At 40.4% G+C, this 21,227-nt stretch overlaps 1 protein-coding gene across 1 annotated transcript in view; it reads right to left on the bottom strand.

Moving 5' to 3' along the window:
* Positions 1-21,227, bottom strand: part of LOC134883214 (caM kinase-like vesicle-associated protein) — a 40,531-nt gene that overhangs the window by 4,456 nt on the left and 14,848 nt on the right. The window contains exons 2-9 of the mRNA XM_063911483.1: positions 6,391-6,498; positions 6,169-6,300; positions 3,482-3,556; positions 1,943-2,081; positions 1,216-1,336; positions 1,031-1,106; positions 306-442; positions 54-132 (exon numbers count right to left, since the gene is read on the bottom strand). Coding sequence (XP_063767553.1) covers positions 54-132; positions 306-442; positions 1,031-1,106; positions 1,216-1,336; positions 1,943-2,081; positions 3,482-3,556; positions 6,169-6,300; positions 6,391-6,485 — 854 coding nt within the window. The 5' untranslated portion in view covers positions 6,486-6,498. The remainder of the gene's footprint in view (positions 1-53; positions 133-305; positions 443-1,030; positions 1,107-1,215; positions 1,337-1,942; positions 2,082-3,481; positions 3,557-6,168; positions 6,301-6,390; positions 6,499-21,227) is intronic.

The raw sequence follows: 21,227 nt of genomic DNA, 5'->3' as shown, positions 1-21,227 counted from the left end.
AAACTGCCTGGGTTTAAATGGTCTGCACAATACATCAAAGCTCTTCCGCCTACCATTCATGGTTTATAGCCTCCTGGGCCGTCAGTCTCTGGTCTTGATCCACCTCCATCAAACGGGCAACCAGACTTTTAGCTGTCAGAGAGAAAACACAGAAAAAAGTCAACAATAAAGGGATTGTTTTCCTTAAGGACAGAAATGTGACGTGTGTTTGGCCACTCTAGGGTAAAGAACGGAAGCACAGTATTTGGATTTTGAAAGGGCTGTCATCGTGTTTCTCTGCAGTGTTAACGTTGTCCTTAAAGCACCTGAATCTGAGATTTCATCCCAGTACGGAGAGTCAAACTCATAATCGCCGGCCAGGATCTTTCGGAACAGGTTCTTGTCGTGGTTTTCGTAATCATCGTCGTCAGTTTCGTCGTAGAAAGGAGGGTTGCCCGACAGCCTGAGTAAGCAGAGAAAAACCAAATATAAACCAGGCCTATAACAGCATGTTATATTACATGATAATCCTTCAGCTCAGTCTCGATTACATCTTTTGAAGTGTCTTTTGTGAACCCATGGTATTTCACAAACTAACCAAGTCCGCTTGTTGTCTTTTAATTTACAACGTTAACTATTTATTCAAAACTGAGACCGTAATTGTTGGGAAAATACTGGATGTTTCAAGGGCGGAGGTGCATATGATAAGCTTTGTGACAACGAATAACATGATGATTCAGCCTCTATGGAGATCGGCATATGACAAGCATGATCATGACCTGACGTGGGCTGAAGCTTATCTGAACAAAACGTTGTAAGTTGCTTTGAACCGGTATTTCTCCATCTTGTATATAAGCATGTAAAGGACACTGTTCGGGGAACTAAGCTGATGACGAGTGAGATTTTTCTATCCGTAATCTTGGAGAATATGGGTTTACCTCGAATCGTACTTAATAATGCAGTTAGGGTTAGAGTCAACCAATCTGAACCAGACTTGGTCTGCTTTATGAATGAAGTCTGCAGCTTCTGTATATTTTATGTCACTACTTACAGTATGTACATGATGACACCTGTTGCCCAGCAGTCCACGGGCCGTCCATACCGCTGTCTGCCAACCACCTCTGGAGCTGCATGAGAGAACAGAAACATCTTTCAAATCTCTGAAAGCCTCAACAGGCTGCCAGATCACATCATCCACAAACTTGTATTTGCTTCACGGTGTGTTTCTGTTCTCACCCAGGTACTCTGGTGTCCCACAGGGGTCTTTGATGAGTCCGTTCTCCAGCTTGGCAAGATGGAAGTCACTGATGACTATTTTAGAGTGCTTCAGGCGATTGTAGTACACCAAGTTCTCCAACTACAGAAAAACGCACATTTCAATGTCAATGCTTTATGTCATATTCATGATTAAGTCTTCATTTCATGGTTTAATCTAGTGACAATTAGGAGGTGGGAACTCTGTTTTCAATCAAATAATAGACTGAAAATATCAAAAGTGTAATTATTCAATGCAGATTAAAAGAAATGACATTCAGTTTAAGTCTGGGATTGTATTATGATTGGGCTGAAGCCAAATACCTCAACTAATTTGATTCTATATCAATTTCAAAATGCATGGGTTGATTTAAACTTACAGTCCCATACAGGGAGATTTGAGATGTAGTGAGGTGGAGAAGCTAATTGAACTTTTGCCTTCGATTGTAATCATATTTCAACCATCTTCTTCTTTTACTCCATTGTCCTTTTAAATCAAGCACACGTTTTTGTGTATTTTGTGGCTAAGCTCTGGTAGTAGGGATGTATTGTTATTTCAGCAGGATTTTGATCACCTTTTATAAAATTAATTGGACACTTTTTTGTGTTTAAAACTGGTTGAAAGATAGTTTCTTGGAGAGGATTACAGTTGCATTTATGGTTTAACAGTGGGATGCCGCCGCAGTAATGACGTCCTGTAGCGTGCTACCTTGAGGTTTCTGTGAACGATATGCAGGGAGTGGAGGTAGGCGACAGCCTCCAACACCTGGCGCACCACGTTGCTGGTGTCTCGCTCTGAGTAGTAGCCTTGGTCCAGGATCCAGTCAAACACCTCTCTGCCTGTTGCCCTGTGAGTCAAAAAGGTAAGCAGAGCGATGCGCTACATGTTTGATATTGCAAAATCTTGAGTCAGCATTGGAAGATTTGCACAGTGTAACTGCAGTGCTATCAGATTGAATCAGATGTTTCTGTTATCCCCCGTTCTTTTAAAACGTTTCCATCTGCTCTCTAACTATTTGGAAATGCAAATGAGTGAAAAATAAATGCTGGTGATATATCTTAATCTGATTCAAATGGATTACTCTCCTGTTTGAGAGAGAATTTCCTTTCCTAAATATTTGTTTTCATTTGTAAAATGTCATTTGTTTGGGCAACTGAAATTGTGTTTTTCAGGAAGTGTTTTATTTTATTTGTTTTTTTCCATACATTGCTGAACTGCACCATTTCCTCATTTCCTGAATACTGTAGGAACAACACGATTTATATGTGTTGCCTACCAGGTGAGTTTTAATGCATGTGTGCACATTTCTTTGGTTAGAAATATACTTTAATCCGTTCTTATTTGTCGCTTATAGTCCTTTTTAAACAATGGGTTATTGGTGCGCTTCAGCCTTTTGTCAAAATGAATATAGAAACTCACAATAGATGATCCTAACAAATCCCCTGCCAAAACAAGTTACCTGAACATGTTTTCACAGGTAGAAAAAAGCAATTATATCCTGAAAATGATTTGTGCAGAATCATTTTAAGTAGAGAAACAAATGTAAGAAACTTGGAGCACCCTCGTTTTCAACTGTTTTAGTTGGTATATATTTTAATTCCATTAAATGTGCTTCATTGGAATAATGGTATCACATATACTTTATTGCCATTCTGGGTAAATCGTAAACATTGTGAGTCTCTTTGGATAACGCTGAGTGTAATGTAAGGTAATCATTCTTCCTCTCTCTCAGGGCTTCTGTAAATCAGAGAGAACGCATAGAAAAAGATTTGGTAATATGGAAGGATGAAAAGCTCTTATTGTAATTTCACATTGTAAATTCATAGTAAAATGTTAATTGCGTACTTCCAGGAACAACGTTTTGAAAAATACACACAAAACACCACACTTATTAAAGGGAAATGGTTTTAATCACCTCCCCATAGATCTGCTTTGTGTTTGATCGTTTTCTTCTGAATCTACAAATCAAATGTCCTCGAAGGACGAGACGAGTATCTCGCATTCAGTATATCCATGGCAATCAAAATCCCTAAGAACACTGGCTGGTGAGAATGCAGCAGGTAGCACAGCAAGCGTATCTGAATACCAAATGAGTGGAGTTCAGCACTGTGCTCGTATCTGCAGGGCCTCGGGCTACAACAGCTCATTCCCCATGAGTTTACAACCAACACACACAAGTTAGCGGGCCGAGATACAGCAAAGACGAGCAGAGAACCTTTCCCCTGGCTAATAAGACATCTGACTCACAGTTCAAGGAAGAGGAAGTACTCTTTTTTGGTCTCGAATACATCCACCAGTGCGAGAATGTTGGGATGCTTCACCCTGAGGAAATGTGACACAAAGACAGAGGGAGAAACACAGAGGAGAGAGAATGATGTCAGCATCAGTCATTCAGTGGAAGGAATAATGTGAAGAGCTGCTTTGTATAATAAGCTAGAGTCTTCACGGAGAGGGAGAGAGGGAGAGAGGGAGCCCGATCAGTTTTATTTCACAACACAGATCTATATGTTCAGATGTGCACCCATAGATAACCAGATGTATGTAATGTGGTGTGTTCATGTGGGCATAAAGACAACCATGGAGCAGCATGGAGCCGAACAGCTGATTGCGCCTTTGACAAACACAGCACCAGCTGGGACAATTAATAATTAATTTAGTCCAAAAAAACAAACAATTGATCACGCAGGAAGTTGGTATCATGCTCCTGTTTCTTAAAGGTTACTCTAACCATTTTCATAATGTGAAAAAGAAAAGCTGTGTCTGAAATTGCTTCCTCCTTCATACAAGAATCAGTATGTGACTTTATGAATGGAGAATTAATATGTGAGACCTTTTGTGCTTGATTATCTATTTGCGTCACGACTGACAAGTGCAGTGTTGTCTAACTGTCCGTTACATAAGCAGAGAGCAAATGGTTTGAATTGAGTTTGCATTTTTCCACATCCGGTTCCCTAATGATGAAGTCAATTTCTTTCTGAACGTGTTTGTGGTTACATTAAATAAGGTCTGTGGTAAACACAAGCTTAGGAAATGTTCTCAGTTTGTTACTCGACACAAAATTCCTCTGATAATACTACACGCGTGAATGTCTGAAACTAAGTGCTGTGTAAATGTTTTTAATTCAACAACAGAATACAGGGTTTTGTTTAAACCGGGTGACACCCTCTTACATTCAGAGTTAGCCCTTATAAATAAAAATGCAGATTTTCCCCTGTAAAATGTTAAAGTGGTGCCACAAAACAATATTTCTGTACTCTATAATAACTCTATAATAGTAAATAGGGGATGGATGGTGGGTCTGCCGGTGGACGAGTGAACTGTGATTTCAGAATTACATCCTTTCTTTTTCTGTCCTTTTCCTGTAGAGGAAGTATACTGACCCCGGATGTATTTGTTTGAGTGAGCAATATATATGACCTCAGCAGCTTTAAGACATGAACACCCTTTTATCTTCCGCTTCGGTCTAATGCAGGGGTGTCCAAACTACGGCCCGGGGGCCAAATGCGGCCTGCAGGCCATTTTGAATCGGCCCTCAGCTAATTCTGAAAGTATAATGGAATATGGCCCACAAATTAAACTTTTGCTTGTCTTATATTGTACCTCTCAGATACATATGTTAAATATATTAATGAGCCCAATTATCAAATCAATTCTGTCTTTTAAAATGTAAAACATTTTCTAACAAATCTTAGTTGATAAAAAAAAAACAATAACTTATTTCTATAACAAGTTTGAAATCTAACCTTCATATTTACTCTGATTATAAGCAATCTGAGCCTTCTGTTTTAAAGAATGAGCTGCCAACAAAATAAATGAAACCCCAAAGAGAGACGGGATGTAGGCTGTTTTTTCCTAAAGCATTTTCAAGTATCGCGCATTATTTACCTACATTTGATTTGTTTTGCTCACTTATAACTTAACTAGAGGCAATATACACCTCCATAAGTGGCCCAGCTCTTCGTATATTGTTCAGTATATGGCCCTCGGTGAAAAAGGTTTGGACACCCCTGCTCTAATGCATTGATTTTGCTGAAAAGTGGGCGTGGCTGTAATTTTGACTGGAAGTGACGTTGGCCCCCTCAAACTCTATTTTCCCCCTGGAATAGCTTTGCGTGATAATGTGTAGACACAACTACAAGAGCCAAAAATAATGGACATTCCATATCTGTACGCAACATCGAGATCATTTTTGACAATGATCTGTAATGTTTTATTTAACTGATCAAAACTTGGGACCAATTTCTATCATGATTTGTGATTCGGGACAATTTCGGTAAGCTATATTCAATGTCATTAAAACTTTCGCCTGTGAAGGAACCAAATGGTCAGTGCAAAGACCTGTCTTTCTTTCATTTTAACGAATAACTCATAATTTATGAACATTTATCCTTTTCAATGCCTAAATCAAAGCGTTTTAAATTCAAGACTAGTTTAATGTTTTGCCAGCAATTATTCAGAGACTTTGACAATGTCATCATATTTGATTATTTCCTCAAACCCCCGTGGTGATATGAAGATAAAAGCAGGAGCAGTGGGGTGTCTTAATGGTGTGATTTTCAGAGGAGTACGAGTTCATGTTTTGAAAGGTTTTCATATAAAGAAATCACTCTCTCGTATTCATCTTGCTTTTCCTGCTGTCGGCGACAAATTGTTTGATAAGGCTCGGGTTATGCTAATGTGGGTTTCACCTGAAGTTGGATAAGAAAGAGAATTTGAGATAAATAAGGTCCTTTAGAAACAGCGACTGTGTGTGATCACTCAGCAAAATGAGGTTCGCTTGACTTTTCTCATTAAAGCAAGCACCTACATTTGTTTTGCTTTTAGAAAATTGATGTCAGTAATAAAGAAGATGAAAAAGCAAAGCCCTTTACTATTTCATGACAACACTAATCATGCATAACGCAGAAATTCAAAATCCACGATGACTAACTTACATCTTTAGGATGAGGATCTCATTTTTCGCAGCCTTGCGGACTTTCCTCCCGTCCTTTTTCAGGAACTTTTTACATGTAAACATTTTGACCGTATTTTTGTCCTTGGCCCTGAATATCTCACAGAACTCCTCCCTGAAAAATGAGCATATTTGGGATGAAAATAGTGATATTTACACACAGATTACAACGGTTTGGATAAGAGATAATGAAGAAGATACTCACGATTTAACGATCTGACCCAAGTCATATTTATCTGTCACCTCCGAAGGATTGTTATAATCCTTCTTTTCCCCGATTGTTAAACAGCCAAATGGCATGGCCACTCCTGACCTTGGGTGAGAAAAACAGAAAAAGGAGAGAAATTAATACAAATCTGAATCAGAAATGTGTGTTTATCCTAGAGGGAAGTTGAGTTTTGTGACAGTTTTTCCATTTTAGAGTGAAATAAAATAGAATAAATGTGAAATAACAAGTTATGATAAGATATAAGCATACGGAATTAAAGTTCAAATGTCAAATAAAGGATAACAAAAAGACTCAAATATAAACATGAGAATAACACGTCTGTCAATCCATCAGGGTGTAGTCTTTTCTTTTTATAGATTTTCCCTTCACAGCACTGTTCCACAATATTACACTATAGATCATGACTGGGCAGAAAAACGTGGCTCTCCCTCAAAAGAATAACTGCTGACATAGCCTTTGAAAAATGAGAGTTAAAGAGCCACCAGAGGCAGTCTCATTGCATTGTAACGGAGCCTTTCATGATCCTGCATTAATTAAGGACAGCGCCATGGAGGAATCTGCTGCACAGGCTCAGCTTTATGCTAATATCCACCTTGGATAACAAAGCAGTGAGGGGAATGTTTTTGCAGTGAAGTCTGGACTCTGTGTTCCTGGGCTTTCTCTGTGGGGTGAACGCTGCCAACCACAGGGGTCAAGGAGCAGAGAGAGAAAATGGCTAATACAGACGGAGAGCCCGGCAACAAGTAGAGCATTTCCCATCAGGATCAGGAGGCAGCGATTACAGGCACAGCACCCGAGGATTTACTGTAAAGTACTCTACTAGCTCTGCATCAACACTTGAACACCTAATTGCGCTGCAGCCTCTCGCAAAATAGCTCGGAGTGAAATCTGAGAGCAGCAGCTTTACTGCAGGTTTCTCTGTTGTTTTTTACTATGAATAAAATGTTTTGTAGTCAGAGTTGTATTCCTCTCTTCAGAAAATAGAGCAAATTAGCATTGTCTTTGGAGTGTGCATCGATAAAACAGCAATGGCCTCCTACAGTTAAGGTGTGTGTGCATTGGTTGGTTGGTAAAGGGGTTAACATGCATCTCAATTTATTCGACTGGGGACAATGCATGGTTTTTTTTCAATTGTATCACCAGTTACAAGCTCCATTCCCCCGCCCCCCGCCCATATGAATGAAAAGGTTGTTTCAATTTGAGATAATATTTGTATGTGTGTGTGTGTGTGTGCAATGGAAGTGTGGTTTCTAGATAGGGGATGTGCTGCGTGTAAATAGAACCTGGTATGGAGCTCAACCGAGATGTCTACATAATTTATGTTTTTGAGGCCGACAGTTGTTGGAGAATTGAAACACGTCCTCGTACCTGAAAGAAAGACTAAGACACACACTACAGGAAATGGAAATCCCCAAAAAGCATGAGATTGCCTCTTTTAACGCTGTGAAAATGAGTTCATCTAATCGCTGCGTGATTCGGATCATCTACAAAATGTAAGGTGGTTCTTGTGTGGTCTACACTCTCCACTCATATCCTTTCAAATGGAGGCTTTAGTATTGGCAGTATAGGGAAAATAACTCGCCAAATCTAACCCTACACCACTATTACCGACTGTAAGTAAAGCTGCTTGGATCCAAAGCACAGCAAAGTTGAAAAATGATTGCATAGGGAAATTTATCCAGTTAAATAAAGCATGAAAAGTACTTTTTCCCTAGCCACACAACATCCATCTGCACCAACAGTCCTAGTGATGGATGTCCACATGTAAATGAGAGCAGCCAGCATAAGAAGTAAAGCATCATGTGAAAGGAGGGCAATCTGTTCTCCGTAGCTCCTCGAACCGCCTTGTAATCCAATCTAAATGAACGAGATGCAGCGCAGAGACGTCTCAAGTTGCCGAAGGAAAGCTGTGCTCTCTGTGAACTTCTTTTTCTCGTCTGCGTTGTGTAGTCAGAGCGAGGGGCTGACCTTTCCTGGCTGACTAGGATTCTCTCACTTTCGATAACACTGTACCATCTCTGTGTGGTAAACGCTTTGGCTCAGGGAAGCCAGGCTGCAGACAAGAGAGCGGAGTTCTGCAGGGCCAGTGGATTAAATGGATGTTATTCTGTATGGCGGAAGCAAAGCATTAGGAAGCATGTCAGGGACAAAAAATCTATATTACACAAGCAAAAAAAAACATTTATATTCTGCAAGCAGCTATAACGGTTCTCCGGGGAGTTGTTGCATTGTGGAGAGGAGGAACTGAGAGCCAGTCTGATGATAATGAAATCTAAGAAATCCAAAAAGCACATTCAGTGCAGGGACTTGTTTTTCACATTCATGTACGGGATATACTGTATCTCTGACTCACGGAGACAAAGGATTAGCACAATATATCTGTTTCAGTTTCTCCGGTTTATAGATCATGTCTATATTGCATTTTAAGCATACTTTAAACTGATGTATAATCTTCTTACAGCACCTTTTAATTGGAGTTATAAGCTTTGAATGCCCATGTTTGTACTAGTGTTTTTAAATGATTTTAGATGTGACGTAGCAGGCTGTACTTTTATTACAGATTTGTCTGTGTTGTTTGTAGAACATGTGTCAGGATGGATCCCTTATCTTTCTATCTGCAACCTAAATCCACCTACGGGTAGCAAATAATAACCTGAACCTAAGACTAAGAACCCTTAGATTGCATACAGAAACTACAGTGTGAAAGTTGGTTAATTAATAATAAGTTAAGGGAAACATGAAGAATTGAAACACTTGCATGTATGGAAGCTAAAAGTGGCTAAAGGGCTAATGGCTAAACGTTAATGGAGAGCAGAAAACATTGGGGCAAGGTTCAATCACGCATCCTAAAAAAGCAACAGTCAACAGACTATTATTTCACTGATTGCACGATAAACATAAATATAAATGTACATCGGGTTTTGGTCTAAACTCGGTAACAGGGGCACTCTTACGTTGTCCAGCAGTGGCTCAGTCAGTAGGGGCTTGGACTGGGAATCGTAGGGTCGCCGGTTCAAGTCCCCGAACAGACTTGAAAATATGGAAAGTGGACTGCTACTTGGAGAGGTCCCAGTTCACCTCCTAGGCCCTGCTGTGGTGCCCTTGAGCAAGGCACCGGACACCTTCAATCCCCCCCTCCCCATTGCTCCCCGGGCGCTGCACGATAGCTGCCCACTGCTCCTAGTACTAGGATGGGTTAAATGCAGAGGACCAATTTCACTGTGTGTGCTCTGCTGTGTGCATGTATGTGACAATAAAGAGGGTTTCATCCTCTGATTCTATCTATTCTATCTCTATCTCTACTTTCGGTGTGCGCCCTCATACCAAAATGCAGATTTTCCCCCTAAATTGTGAAAGTGATGCCAGAAAATAGTATTATGTTTGTCAAAAACTCTATAATGACTCCAAAAATATGAAAATTGTGTGAAATAGAGCGTCAGATGGCAGAGAAAGCTTTGTTTTTACGGAGCTCCGACGTTGCGTCATGTATACAGGCATCATGTTCTCTTACATACAAGATCAGCGCCGTCATACTATATTTTCCTAGAGAAACCCCTGTACATTATATAAAGTTGCTGACCTCCGGGTCCCAAAAAAGCAAGATGGGTGCAGGAAAATGTTAACTGTATGAATTGTTTGGCATCAGTCCTATCATAATCCATTGTGTGATATTGCGTAATTATTCAGTGCAGTGCTATAATGACACATTATTGGTACGGGCTTTATGGCAAGTGTTACCAAAAAGTGTGACTTTCTGTAAAGAGCGAAGAGAATCATTAAGAGTGGAAAGAGCAGGATGCTGCTGGTATCATATAACTGAGGCTGCATAATGGACCCATTTGGACTGACCACCATCAGAAACATTCAGACATTATCACCCCATATTCTGGCTGTTATCCGCACTGCAAGAGCACCAATCGATGGCCTGCGATGCTTTATAGCCCAGTATGTGATCTGCTGGGCTGGGCCGCCCTGCTATATCTCCACTGATTTACTGCAGTGGAGATTTAGAGAAAGAAAGATGGAGAGTGATAAAGATCTTGGGACTATTAGACGTAATGCAGCTTCTCCTCCAGCTAGGCGAGGCGATGGGCAAATTACGTTTTCCACGTGAAATCGATGGGAAACTCTTGTAGTGCTCGAGTCCGGGTGAAGTTTAGGATTGGGCTAAATGCAGCGCTGAAGTGCACCGTGTCAAGACTTGAATGATGCAGTAAGAAGGATTATTTTACCTGCTGCTTTGGTATAATGCTGGGCTACGCCTCGGGGAAATGGATGGTACGTGTTTGGTATGGTAAGCCTTTAGACACTTGAGTGAGCTGTAATCCCATCCAGAAATTCCACGAAAAGATGGAGTAATGGTTCCTTATTTCTTGGAAATCATATATTTACTGTCTTTCTTTCACCCGTTTCCCCCATGCCCCCCCCTTCGGCTTGTACAGCAGCCACTTAATGAGGAAGCACAGTGGTGATCAGAGGCCATGCATCACACTTGTGCTGACTGCAGGCCATAACAGATTTACTGAAGTGAACCTAAACAGTGCTGAGCCTCACATTATGTACAAACTGCATTTTACATAGACAACATTCAGCTCGGCAAGATGAAAAATACGATCAAATAAAACACGTCGTAAAGATTGTACATCAGTTTGATGGATGATCAGTTTTCACTACACCTTCTGTACCATAAACAGCAAACAGATCAAACTTGAAGCGCTCTCCGAAAGTGCAGTCCTCTGCCAAGGCCGTTAAACATAAGTGAAATATAATGCGTGCACCCGCCCCGTAATAAGGATCCATAATGTAATGCTACCCCCTTTCAACTAGTCTCATGAAGATAGTGCCTGTAGTTTTTTTGAGTAAATGTCGACAAATGCACAATCTTGCTCGCCAAAAACTTCTCATCAGGGGAACTGTAGACTACTGATTTGCTTTTCCAAATACATTTTGAAGCCAACATAAGAATTGCATCGATGATGTTTAAAGGCAAAATCTTTTCCCTTCCAGAAAGTCATTGACAACCAGACTTTTGCATATTAGCAGGTTAAGGATATTAAAACAACTAGTTGGAGTTGTTTTAAAGGGTTTTGGAATAAATATTGAAAAAGTTAAATCAAGGAGCAATACGTTCTTAACATGTTTGAATAGAATTTGATCCTAGCTTTTGTATTTCCTGATAAACTTTACCATATCAAAATCCCTTGAAAGCAATTGTCTTGGTTTGTTGAGCCCCAAATAAAACTCTGACCATTCAAAATCCAAAGCTGCACTTACCAATATATAATAAACAGTTGTTTGACTCAAGTGTGAAATGTGTCATTGTAATAAGTAGCAATCACTTTTTTTGTTCAGTGTTTGTTTCCCAGAGCAAACTCAACTTGTTTTGTGTGTTTTGAACAAACGGGTAATCTTGTTTTGACAGGGCTCAGCTAAGCCATCTAAAATACCATCTCTCTGTCGCTCGGTCCTTCCCTCTGTCCCCGGGGATCGGTCGGGGCATCAGACCCGCGAGGACAGACTCGACATTAGGAAATAAACACCCTTGACATTCACTTTCTTTCATCCCTGCTGATGTCCTGCAATTGCCTGAAGGGACTGTGATAGCACTTTGCCTTCGGCTGAAAGGAGGAGATAAGGTCAACACAGATGGGCATGATGACAAGTCTGTGAGCAGAGATCAGAGTGAGAAGGATGTCTTCCTGTCGAAACAATTGAAAGGAAAATATGAAATTAACTGTAATCATAAGGATAGTAGGAAATAGAAAACAGGTAAACAAGTTCTCAATGGACTTCTGCACAAAAGCAATGTCTCTGACTTAGGCAATGCTAAAGGAAACTAAAGTCAAATACGAGAGCATTAAAATAAAACACGGGCTACAGTCAGGGGAGGCAGACCACTGCTTGGGGCCCCAGACCAGTAGGGGGCCCCCGAGGGCCAACAAATCTTTAAACGACAGCAGTGTCAATGCGCCAAGATTATTATTTTTATTTATTTTTGGATGCAAAGTTTCGAACAACAAATGATAAAAAAATATACAATCAAACAGACATCTCACATTGCCACTATCCTAAATCAAATTCAGTTCATCTACAATAGTGGGGCAATGTGCAACGTTTGCAATGACAGTAGGAGACCTCCCTAAGGGGGCCACACCTGATCATCTCACTCAAGTGAAGTTTTGCCAAGGGCCAGAAACGCCACTGGCTACAGTAACAGTTTTAGTCAGGTTTTAATGATCTTCAATGTCACCAGTATAACCAATATGATTTATATCTGTAGAAAGAACTTTCCGACAGCTTCCTACTTAGGTTTGTGGTGGCATGCGTGGTGACAACCAATACAAAATGTGGTTGAGTTAATCACAATAATAATCTGTGGTTAGTCATGATGAATCACAAGTTTAAAATACTAGGATTTGCTTCTTTTTGGGGTGGAACATTAAGCAGATGCACCATTAAGAAATGCATGAAAGACTGGAAAAGAAATCAGTGTTTTTTTACTTTATTATATGAAGATTTGTGGGTTTTTTGGCATGAAGTCTGACAATCTAGATGTATGGCTGCTTGCTGAGGTCGAGTGGTGTATAATGGGTTCAAGCGTTTGCAGATTTGTCCCCTTTCTTTTCCTTTCCCTGTTGCGCCATACATAGTAAACATCCGCGCTGGGATTAAGGGAGAAAGTCTTTTTATTTGAATGATTTTGAGATACACTTACGCGTTAATGTTGACACTTTGTATCTGAAGATTCATTTTAAATTCTAGCCATATGTTAGTGACATTTTGTGTCATTCATAACCAGTTTGTTGTAACGTTGTTATCTTATTTGTGAGGAATGACAGCTCATCTTTAGTATTTGCTTGGTAAAAGCTCCTCCATGTTTTCTTTAATGCTGATGTCAAAGAAATGTCATGTGAGGAGCCAGAAGTGAACAACACTTGCGCCTGATGTGAGAGGTCAGTCTGGGCTGCAATGACAGAGATGTGACTTGCAATTCAGGCACAATTGTAGATGAGTGGTGTAAATATCTTCTGACATGATTGATTTGATGTGACATGGGACATAACTACCCAAAGCATGAGAGGCATGTGTATAAAAGCCTGGAAGTCCATTCACTGAGTCAGATCCAAGTTGGTGTCTCTTCTGTGTCAATGACTTAAGAACAAGTGAAAAAGGGGTCTTGTCCGGATAAGCTTTCTTAATTTTGTACTGCCATTTATTATGATAGTTTATAACTTGGTAAAACATATACATGAATTGATTTCTAAAAGGCTTTGATGTACTTCTGATAGTGGTGTAATTCTGACTCTTGTGGCCTAAATAAGTATTTCTATAAGAAGTTAAACTAGGACATTTTTCTACCTCGCTCCCCCTGGTGGATTGATGAACCATTGCAGCTGGTTTCCATATAACACACTAAAGATACGTTGCATTCACCACTTCAGTGTGAGGGATTTCTTTTTGGCATTGGGCCTGACGAGGACCGAGCAAAGACCCGCCACATATCTGTTGAAGTCCGACTAAGGAGGGAGCTTCAAAAATGATTTGCTATCTCTAGATGATCCTTAGAAAAATAGGAAAACCTTATGGTGGCAAAACCTTTTATTCACTGTAGTCATTAAAACAGGAGAGAAAAGTATTTGGGTCAGATTTGGATTATCACAATTTCTTTAACTTGCATTTCAGGGCTTTTCTTCTTCTGTACTAAAACATAAGCAGTGAATTTGATGTAATCTGCAGATATGAACGTTGCATTTTAGAAGCAATATTTTAGAGGGATGTCAAAATACATTTTCACATCAGGCGTTAACAAATAACACATCAGAAGTGCCAGATGTGTAGGGTGTGCAGCTGTTGGGTAACTGCAATCCAAAGTAACACATTAAATAACATGCAGGCAGCCCAGCAAAGATTCTCATACAACTAAACACAACAATCACATTCATTTAATATAAAATGTTATTGTGCACTTGTAGCTATTAGGCTCCAAGAGCACAACAGGCTCATATGAATGTGCTGGTTGTTATTGCCTTATACAGTAAAAACCAATTAACGTCAAAGCTGTCCAACGCCCAGGGAACTTTAATGGATGAAGGGCTGAACCAAGGACCAGGAGAATCCATAAGTAATGAGATTTACTCCATGAACGGTACACTAAAGGTGGAATATTTAACCTTATGCAATAAATCTAAATCTGTCAGCACTTGGGCCCGGCAAGGCTGCTCTGTTCCCAGAATATTTCTCCTATAATCACTAGAAATAGGCAACAGAAGAACACCAAATCACTTTATATGTATATTATTGCACGGTGTAAACTGCATTAATTCAGTTCCATTCAATGTATTCTCGGATGCACTTCTCACTGGGGAGTAAGAAACAACATCGTCGCACACTTCCTCATTACTGCAACTTCAAGATTTATGTCTTTTTACATTTGACTCTAAGGGGAAATGCTTTCTTGGAAATGTTGACATAAAAGATTGCATGCACTGTATCGAGGGGGTTTTACCGCACGCTAATTAAAGTTGCATCGCGGCGTATTAGGCCAGCTGTTTTTAACCTTTGTATGGCCAGCACAGGAGCTCAGAGGTCTTTAAGGAGGGAAGATGAGCAAGAGGGAAATAAATGAAGCGACGGAAAGTTGCATCAATCAGCTGCCTGCAGAACATGAATGGTGGTGTAGGATTTTTTCAGAAGTTACACAATTGAATTAACAATGCATGACTGAGAGTCTCCTGTTCCCGTTGTGTCTCAGTGGGCTTGCAGTTCTTGTATCGAGGCATGGCTGTGTCCCGGGGCGCTTGCTTAACGGTGTGTAGAAACATGCCAACTCTGGCAGCGCTGTAATAAATACCAGCCTCCTCTCCTCAGCGCTCCTCTAATCCCAGTTCAGGGCCCTGCACTGCTCGTCCACCCCACCTCACTTAGCAAATCCTTCGAGAATCCATTAAACCTCCTCATTTGTTTGCCAGACCTCACGGAGGATTGGAGAATATGCAATCTCCTTCTCCTTGAGGACTTATTCAGGGCCCTACTAATTCAATTGCCTTTAGAAAACACTGAATGTGCTGCCTTTCAGTTAAAATAAAGCTCTGTTTCTGACTCACTTTGCTGAACACTGAGTAAGAAAACACTGCAGTGGCTAATTCAGCAGTGTGAGCTTGAGAACACCCTTAACTCTCCTCCACTTCGCCTCCTTCCCACTTCATGCTGTCTTCCTGTGCCGAAGCCCCTCTCACAGTGGCACTCGGGGCCCCTCTATGGCGGATCACTTGCAGCACCAGAGGCTCAAACTCACTCTTAACACAAATCCGGAGGAATAATTACAGCTCCCTCTCACAAAATCCTGTAAAAGGAAGGTGGGAGGTGAAACAGAAGAATCTTACTGTACTTCTGCTACTTAATAAATCACCCGCCCTCCCAGGAGCGGCTATGTACTGTACCCATGCTGCCAACCGTAACCATTACATGCATTTGCCTGCTCTAGACACTTAAAGCACGACTTTAATGAGGCAGGGCAGTTGTTGTCATCAACTATACTCATATGATGCTAAAGCCAGGGAACAGCTGCTCTGAGCCTGTGTGCATTAGAGCTAGAGGAAGCATCGTCTCAGAACAGGAAAGCAAGACGCAGAGGCTGCTTTTGTGTGTTTCAGATCTGTGTACTTTGGCAAACAATATGCACTTACAAACTGCTGGCTTACAGCGATTTAAAAATAGAACTGTTTCCCCCTCAGTATCGACAGGCTTCTTCTTAATCAGATCTACACCACCTGAAACTACCATGAAATCATCTTCAAGGCAACCCCTGATGCGTCCATATTCTGCTTATTTTCAGATTAATGTTCATATTTTGTGCCTCTACTTGTTCAATGCTTTAATGTTTAAAAACATCTTTATTTTTCTCATACTCTTTTCAACCTCTGTCTGAAACCAGAGCCTAGTCTGCTCTGATTGGTTAGCTGGCCAGCTCTGTTGTGATTGGTCATCCGATAGAGATGTCCCGCCCCTTAGCCTATCACGTACAATCAGTTTGTCTTATGTAAAAATCATCCACAGCCAGATGTCTTATCTTTTGTAATTAATACTAAAGGATGGAAAACAAAAACGTTGAGGTTTTCAAATCAGACGGAGTGGTTTAGCTTACTGATGTTCTTTGCTTTACTGCCCAACAATGGTTTTTAAAAGCAGATTAAAGTAAACTTGATATTGATTTTGTGGTGTGTCCGATAAAGGAGGGTGCTGTTTGATACAGCTGATTATAAAAATGTGATTATTTTGTATTTTAACGAGCAACATGTGCTGCCAGAGGAATCAGAACTGTGTTTTCTTTGTTACAACACACTGGTTTTAGCTTGAGGAGAGTTAGCATACTGGTTAGGTAACGTGCTTATAGGGTAATTTAACAATGACACCAATGATAGGAATCCTAAAGTACTCCTCGGTACAATCTAATGCAAGTAATTATGTTTATATCAAATAAGTGGCACTTACGTTGATGGCAGCGTTTCCAGTAAATTGATTTAATAGCTAACGACTAATGAAGTGGATTAAATACCTTCACTGTTAATCAGCAGAAGCAGAACAAACACAATATGTTTCATCTGAATCCTGCTGAGGAGCCAAAGTGTATGTTTCAAATGGTAGTCCACCCACGCCGGCATGGACACTGTTGACCCATGAAATGGCTGCCTGAGGGTGCTTCAGAGTGACCTGGACAGCCTGTATATACGGTGTAATACACTTCAGGTAAGATGGCTCATGAGTGCTGTCCCTATGGAGAGAGTATGTGAGAGCGGATGCCGACTTGTTTTGATAAAACGGCGAGAGACAGTCCATCCAGAGGCAGAGGGGGGTGTGTGTGAGTGCATGCCTGAGCGCACTGTGTGCATTACAGTGTGAATCCATAGGCCTACAGTGCACTGCACTAACAACATGTGTGTCCCTTCCTATTTGCAACAAATAGGGCCACTATTTCTAATCTTAGCCCTTCCTATGGCTCTGCTGTCAAAACTCCTGTACCTTTATGTCATTTTTAATCCAACGCAGGGAAGTTATTAGTGGGAGTGAAGTGAAACGCCATGGGAGGTGGTGAGTGCAACACTTTGAACGCCATAATTACACATACAGGTCAAATAATGTATGAAGGAGGCGGGCTGAGGGAGAGAGGGAGTGAGGCTGCCTGGGTTAATGTAAGGGTCTGAGACAGCGTTACTAAAAGACTGCTTTTGGGACAACCTAAATGTTGTCCTTACTCATCATGGTGCCTTCATTACCATACTGTAAACAATAAGAAGCAGAAACAGAGTTGCTGCGCAGAAGCTACAGCTTTAGAAAGGTTATCACTTCTGGTGTTTTATTACTGTTGTGGCTCCGTCTAAAATAATTACAGATTCAAATGAATGACAAATAGTTTTGTTTTGCTCATTTAACCAATTCTGTTTAACGTAAGTGTCTCAATAGACAAATACCTTTTCCAATTTAACTATTTATGTGACCATAACTGTCAAATGATTATTATAATAACTTTACATTTGTAGTTCTATGTTTCATGCAACAATAAGCTCATTAGACATTTGTTTGGAGCAATGAGGAGACTTAAGTCCTGTACCTCATGTACAGTATTTCATTGTTCATTTTGTTTAAAATAAGAATGCATTTTACTGCATCTTGCTTTTGTTGACTCATCAACTGAACCACCTTTTTTGTGATTAATCAAAATTTGTTAGACTTTTTGTGTTTTTTGACTCCAGGTTTTTATGGGCGAATTTCCGGTGGATGGAAATGCACATATTTTCTAAGATTTCAATTCAAATTGTGGCTGCCGTGGTGTATTTTCTTTATTTCATAATGCTTAGAAACAGGTTATGAAAGGTCATGTTTTGTTACTGGCAATTACAAACCAAATTTCTCACATGATCAAATTAGTTTAACTTTGAATGTTTAAAACGCCGTAATGAAAAGGGAAAACATGAGGAGACCCAGTGGCTCAGCCTCTCCCCTACAACACAGAAGCCAGTGCGCTGCCAGTCTTATTAGCTTCCAGTTCCTCTGAGCTGCTTCAGTGGACAGAAACTTTAATTGCCACGCATAAAATCGACATTACATGAAATATTATCATCTAAAGGCTGGGATAAATAACGCGGCCTCTGTTTTAATGTCGAGCTCACACTAATTGAAAGTCCCCTCAGAGTGCTGACTGTGAAATTGATATTGCGAAAGTGACACAGATTATGAGCAGTAAATTCATGAAGGACCATTAATGAAACTGACAGGAGGAGACTGTAAATTAATAGCATTTGAAAGCGAACAATACTACACCACGGTAAATGCCTCCCCATTGTGGATTGAACTATTTCCTATAATGGACTTGATATGGGGGAAATGGTGATGCTCTGTAGCTGAGATGCAGCAGAAGACTAATCTCTATAAACCCAATCTTTAGGCAACGAGACACCACTGTAGTATCGGAAGTCTGTCTGCTTCTAGTGCCAGTATTATTGGCGGAAATGCAATATAAGAACCCATCTGATTTTGTCTGAAGACTTAATTTAGCTTGTTTAAGGGCTACTTGTGACACACTCTGTTTCTAGACAATAGGTGTCATTTCCGCACGGGGAACATGTCCCCGACAGTTTTTGAAATGGCCAATTCGTCCACACCGTTTATCTAGTTTTTACCTTTATCATTTGCTGAAAATCGTTTGAAAATTGCTTTCCAAATGAAATGTAATTGAGAACGCTTTGAGAGAGGGTTTATTTACCCGAGAGACCATGTACAATCTCAAGAACAGCTTGTCCGTGGTGGGAATATTTCTCCTGGATTTGGTCAAGGGAAACATTTAATATCAGTAAGCTTAGAATAGAAAACAGAAAAGGAAACATTACTCCCGCTTTGGAGCAGCAGGGCACAGTACACAAGTGTCAAAAAAAAAGCAAGATAAGCTAAAAACAATTCCTCAGCCTGATTCTAAAATGCCCCAAAAATGTCTATACTGTTTAGAAACTTCAACAAATACTTGACACAGTTTCTTCTTCCAAGTTTTCCATTCTCTCTCTCTGAGAAGATGACACGCAGTCAGGCTGTTGAGTCAGGTTTGCGACATTGAAGAGCAGAAACCAGGTCTCTGTTCTCCTTACCCCAGAAGATGAGGCAGGCAGCTAACTGTCTGGAAGGTCACCATTAGGCTGTAGCCCTACAATCTAAATCCTGTGGATAGGTTTTGCAGCGTGGTGCAAAAACCCTGAAATAAGGTCTATGATGAACACAAGCTGGACATCAGTAATTACCCCTCTGGTGAATGTCTGAAACATCTATGTGTCATTAAAAAACAGCCGGTGATAACAAGTGACTAAAACAAGCTTCATCACGCCGATGTAATTCTGGCTTTTGCTTACCGTTGGTGAAGTGTAGCCATGTGACCGAGATTTAGTCGTTTTATAGCATACCGTTGGCTCTTTATTTCTGTTGATTGCATTTACGATTTGAAGTGACATTAACATGGGTTGGTATGTGATGAATTTGTGTTTGCCACAGAGCTCATTTTCTGCCAATCTAATGGGAATATCCAATTGCTTTTTGTCGAGGTACCCCTTTAAGATGCTAAATAGGCCTTCAAAAATACGTCATCCTTGCACCACTCTATAGTAGTTCTACGCTACTACTGTTTTGCTTGCTTTTTGTTTTATTTTTTGCAAATTGTGTCTCCATCCCTTTTTAAAACAAGGCGACGCCCATGCTATGAACTCCAACTTCATTCCTTAAGATGCTAATCATACTAGATTTATGAAGTACACACTGGCTACTCCATAACCCTGAACATATTTATGGTTGCCCCCAGAGGATTGATCGTTGTCAGCGCTGTAGGGGATTGTTTTTAAGATTGATAGTAGACTGAACTAAGGCCATTTAATCCAACGTAGAAGCTCACATTTATGACATTTCTGCATCACATCTGGTGTAACATAATTGTCTTGTTAGACTCCCCATTAGCCTCACTGTACAATAATGTCTCCTACATTTTAATGACATCCTCAATGAGTCCCTGTTTAATAGTGTGTGGCGTGTTTTGAGAGTGCAGATACATCTTGTAGGTTATTAACACAGCCCAGATGAAAGTCACATTACACTGTCCTCGCTGCCTGCCTTCATTCAGATCAGCAGTTTTATGTCGGCGCTAAAATTAGCCTTCCTTCTCTTGATTGATAACTCCCTCCATTCAAAACGCTTAACTGGGGGCGAACGCTTGCACTTGTGGAATGATTTTAGGAACCTGCTTGATAAACTAGACAAGAGATAACATAAATTGCATTGGTCAGTTCTGAGATCAGTCTGAGCTCGAGGTCAACGTCTGTAAAGGTGGCATGTTGTTTTTAGAGGCGAGAAACACATTGCAATAATGCCTGGATTTAAAATGCACATGGTGTACATTTATTTGGCTTTCCGTATGAGGAATTTGGGGGCAGTTGTGTACCTAGCATATAAGTACTTCCTGACATAAGTTGATATGATATGGCAAACTTGTTCGAAAACAGTTGCATATTTACAAATCCAATCGTTACGGAGAAACTACGAGTCTTGTTTTGAGATTATAAGTCTCAAACAGTCTTGAAAGAACATTCAGGCTATCACTGAAATCTCCCAGATCATCCTCTGGGAACCTTGATAGAAAATGTGGTCCTTATTCACGAGTAGAGGTTTCAGAAATGACTGGGGTTAAGAAAACAGGTTCATTATCGTTTGGACCATGTGGTGGACGATTGATCCATTGACTTACATAAAGACATTGAAAAAGACACACAAGTCTGACATCATCT

This window comes from Eleginops maclovinus, chromosome 20, assembly GCF_036324505.1.
Source record: "Eleginops maclovinus isolate JMC-PN-2008 ecotype Puerto Natales chromosome 20, JC_Emac_rtc_rv5, whole genome shotgun sequence".
NCBI lineage: Eukaryota > Metazoa > Chordata > Actinopteri > Perciformes > Eleginopidae > Eleginops > Eleginops maclovinus.
Note: the sequence above shows the minus strand (reverse complement) of the source record. Positions and strands in the feature narration are given on the sequence as shown.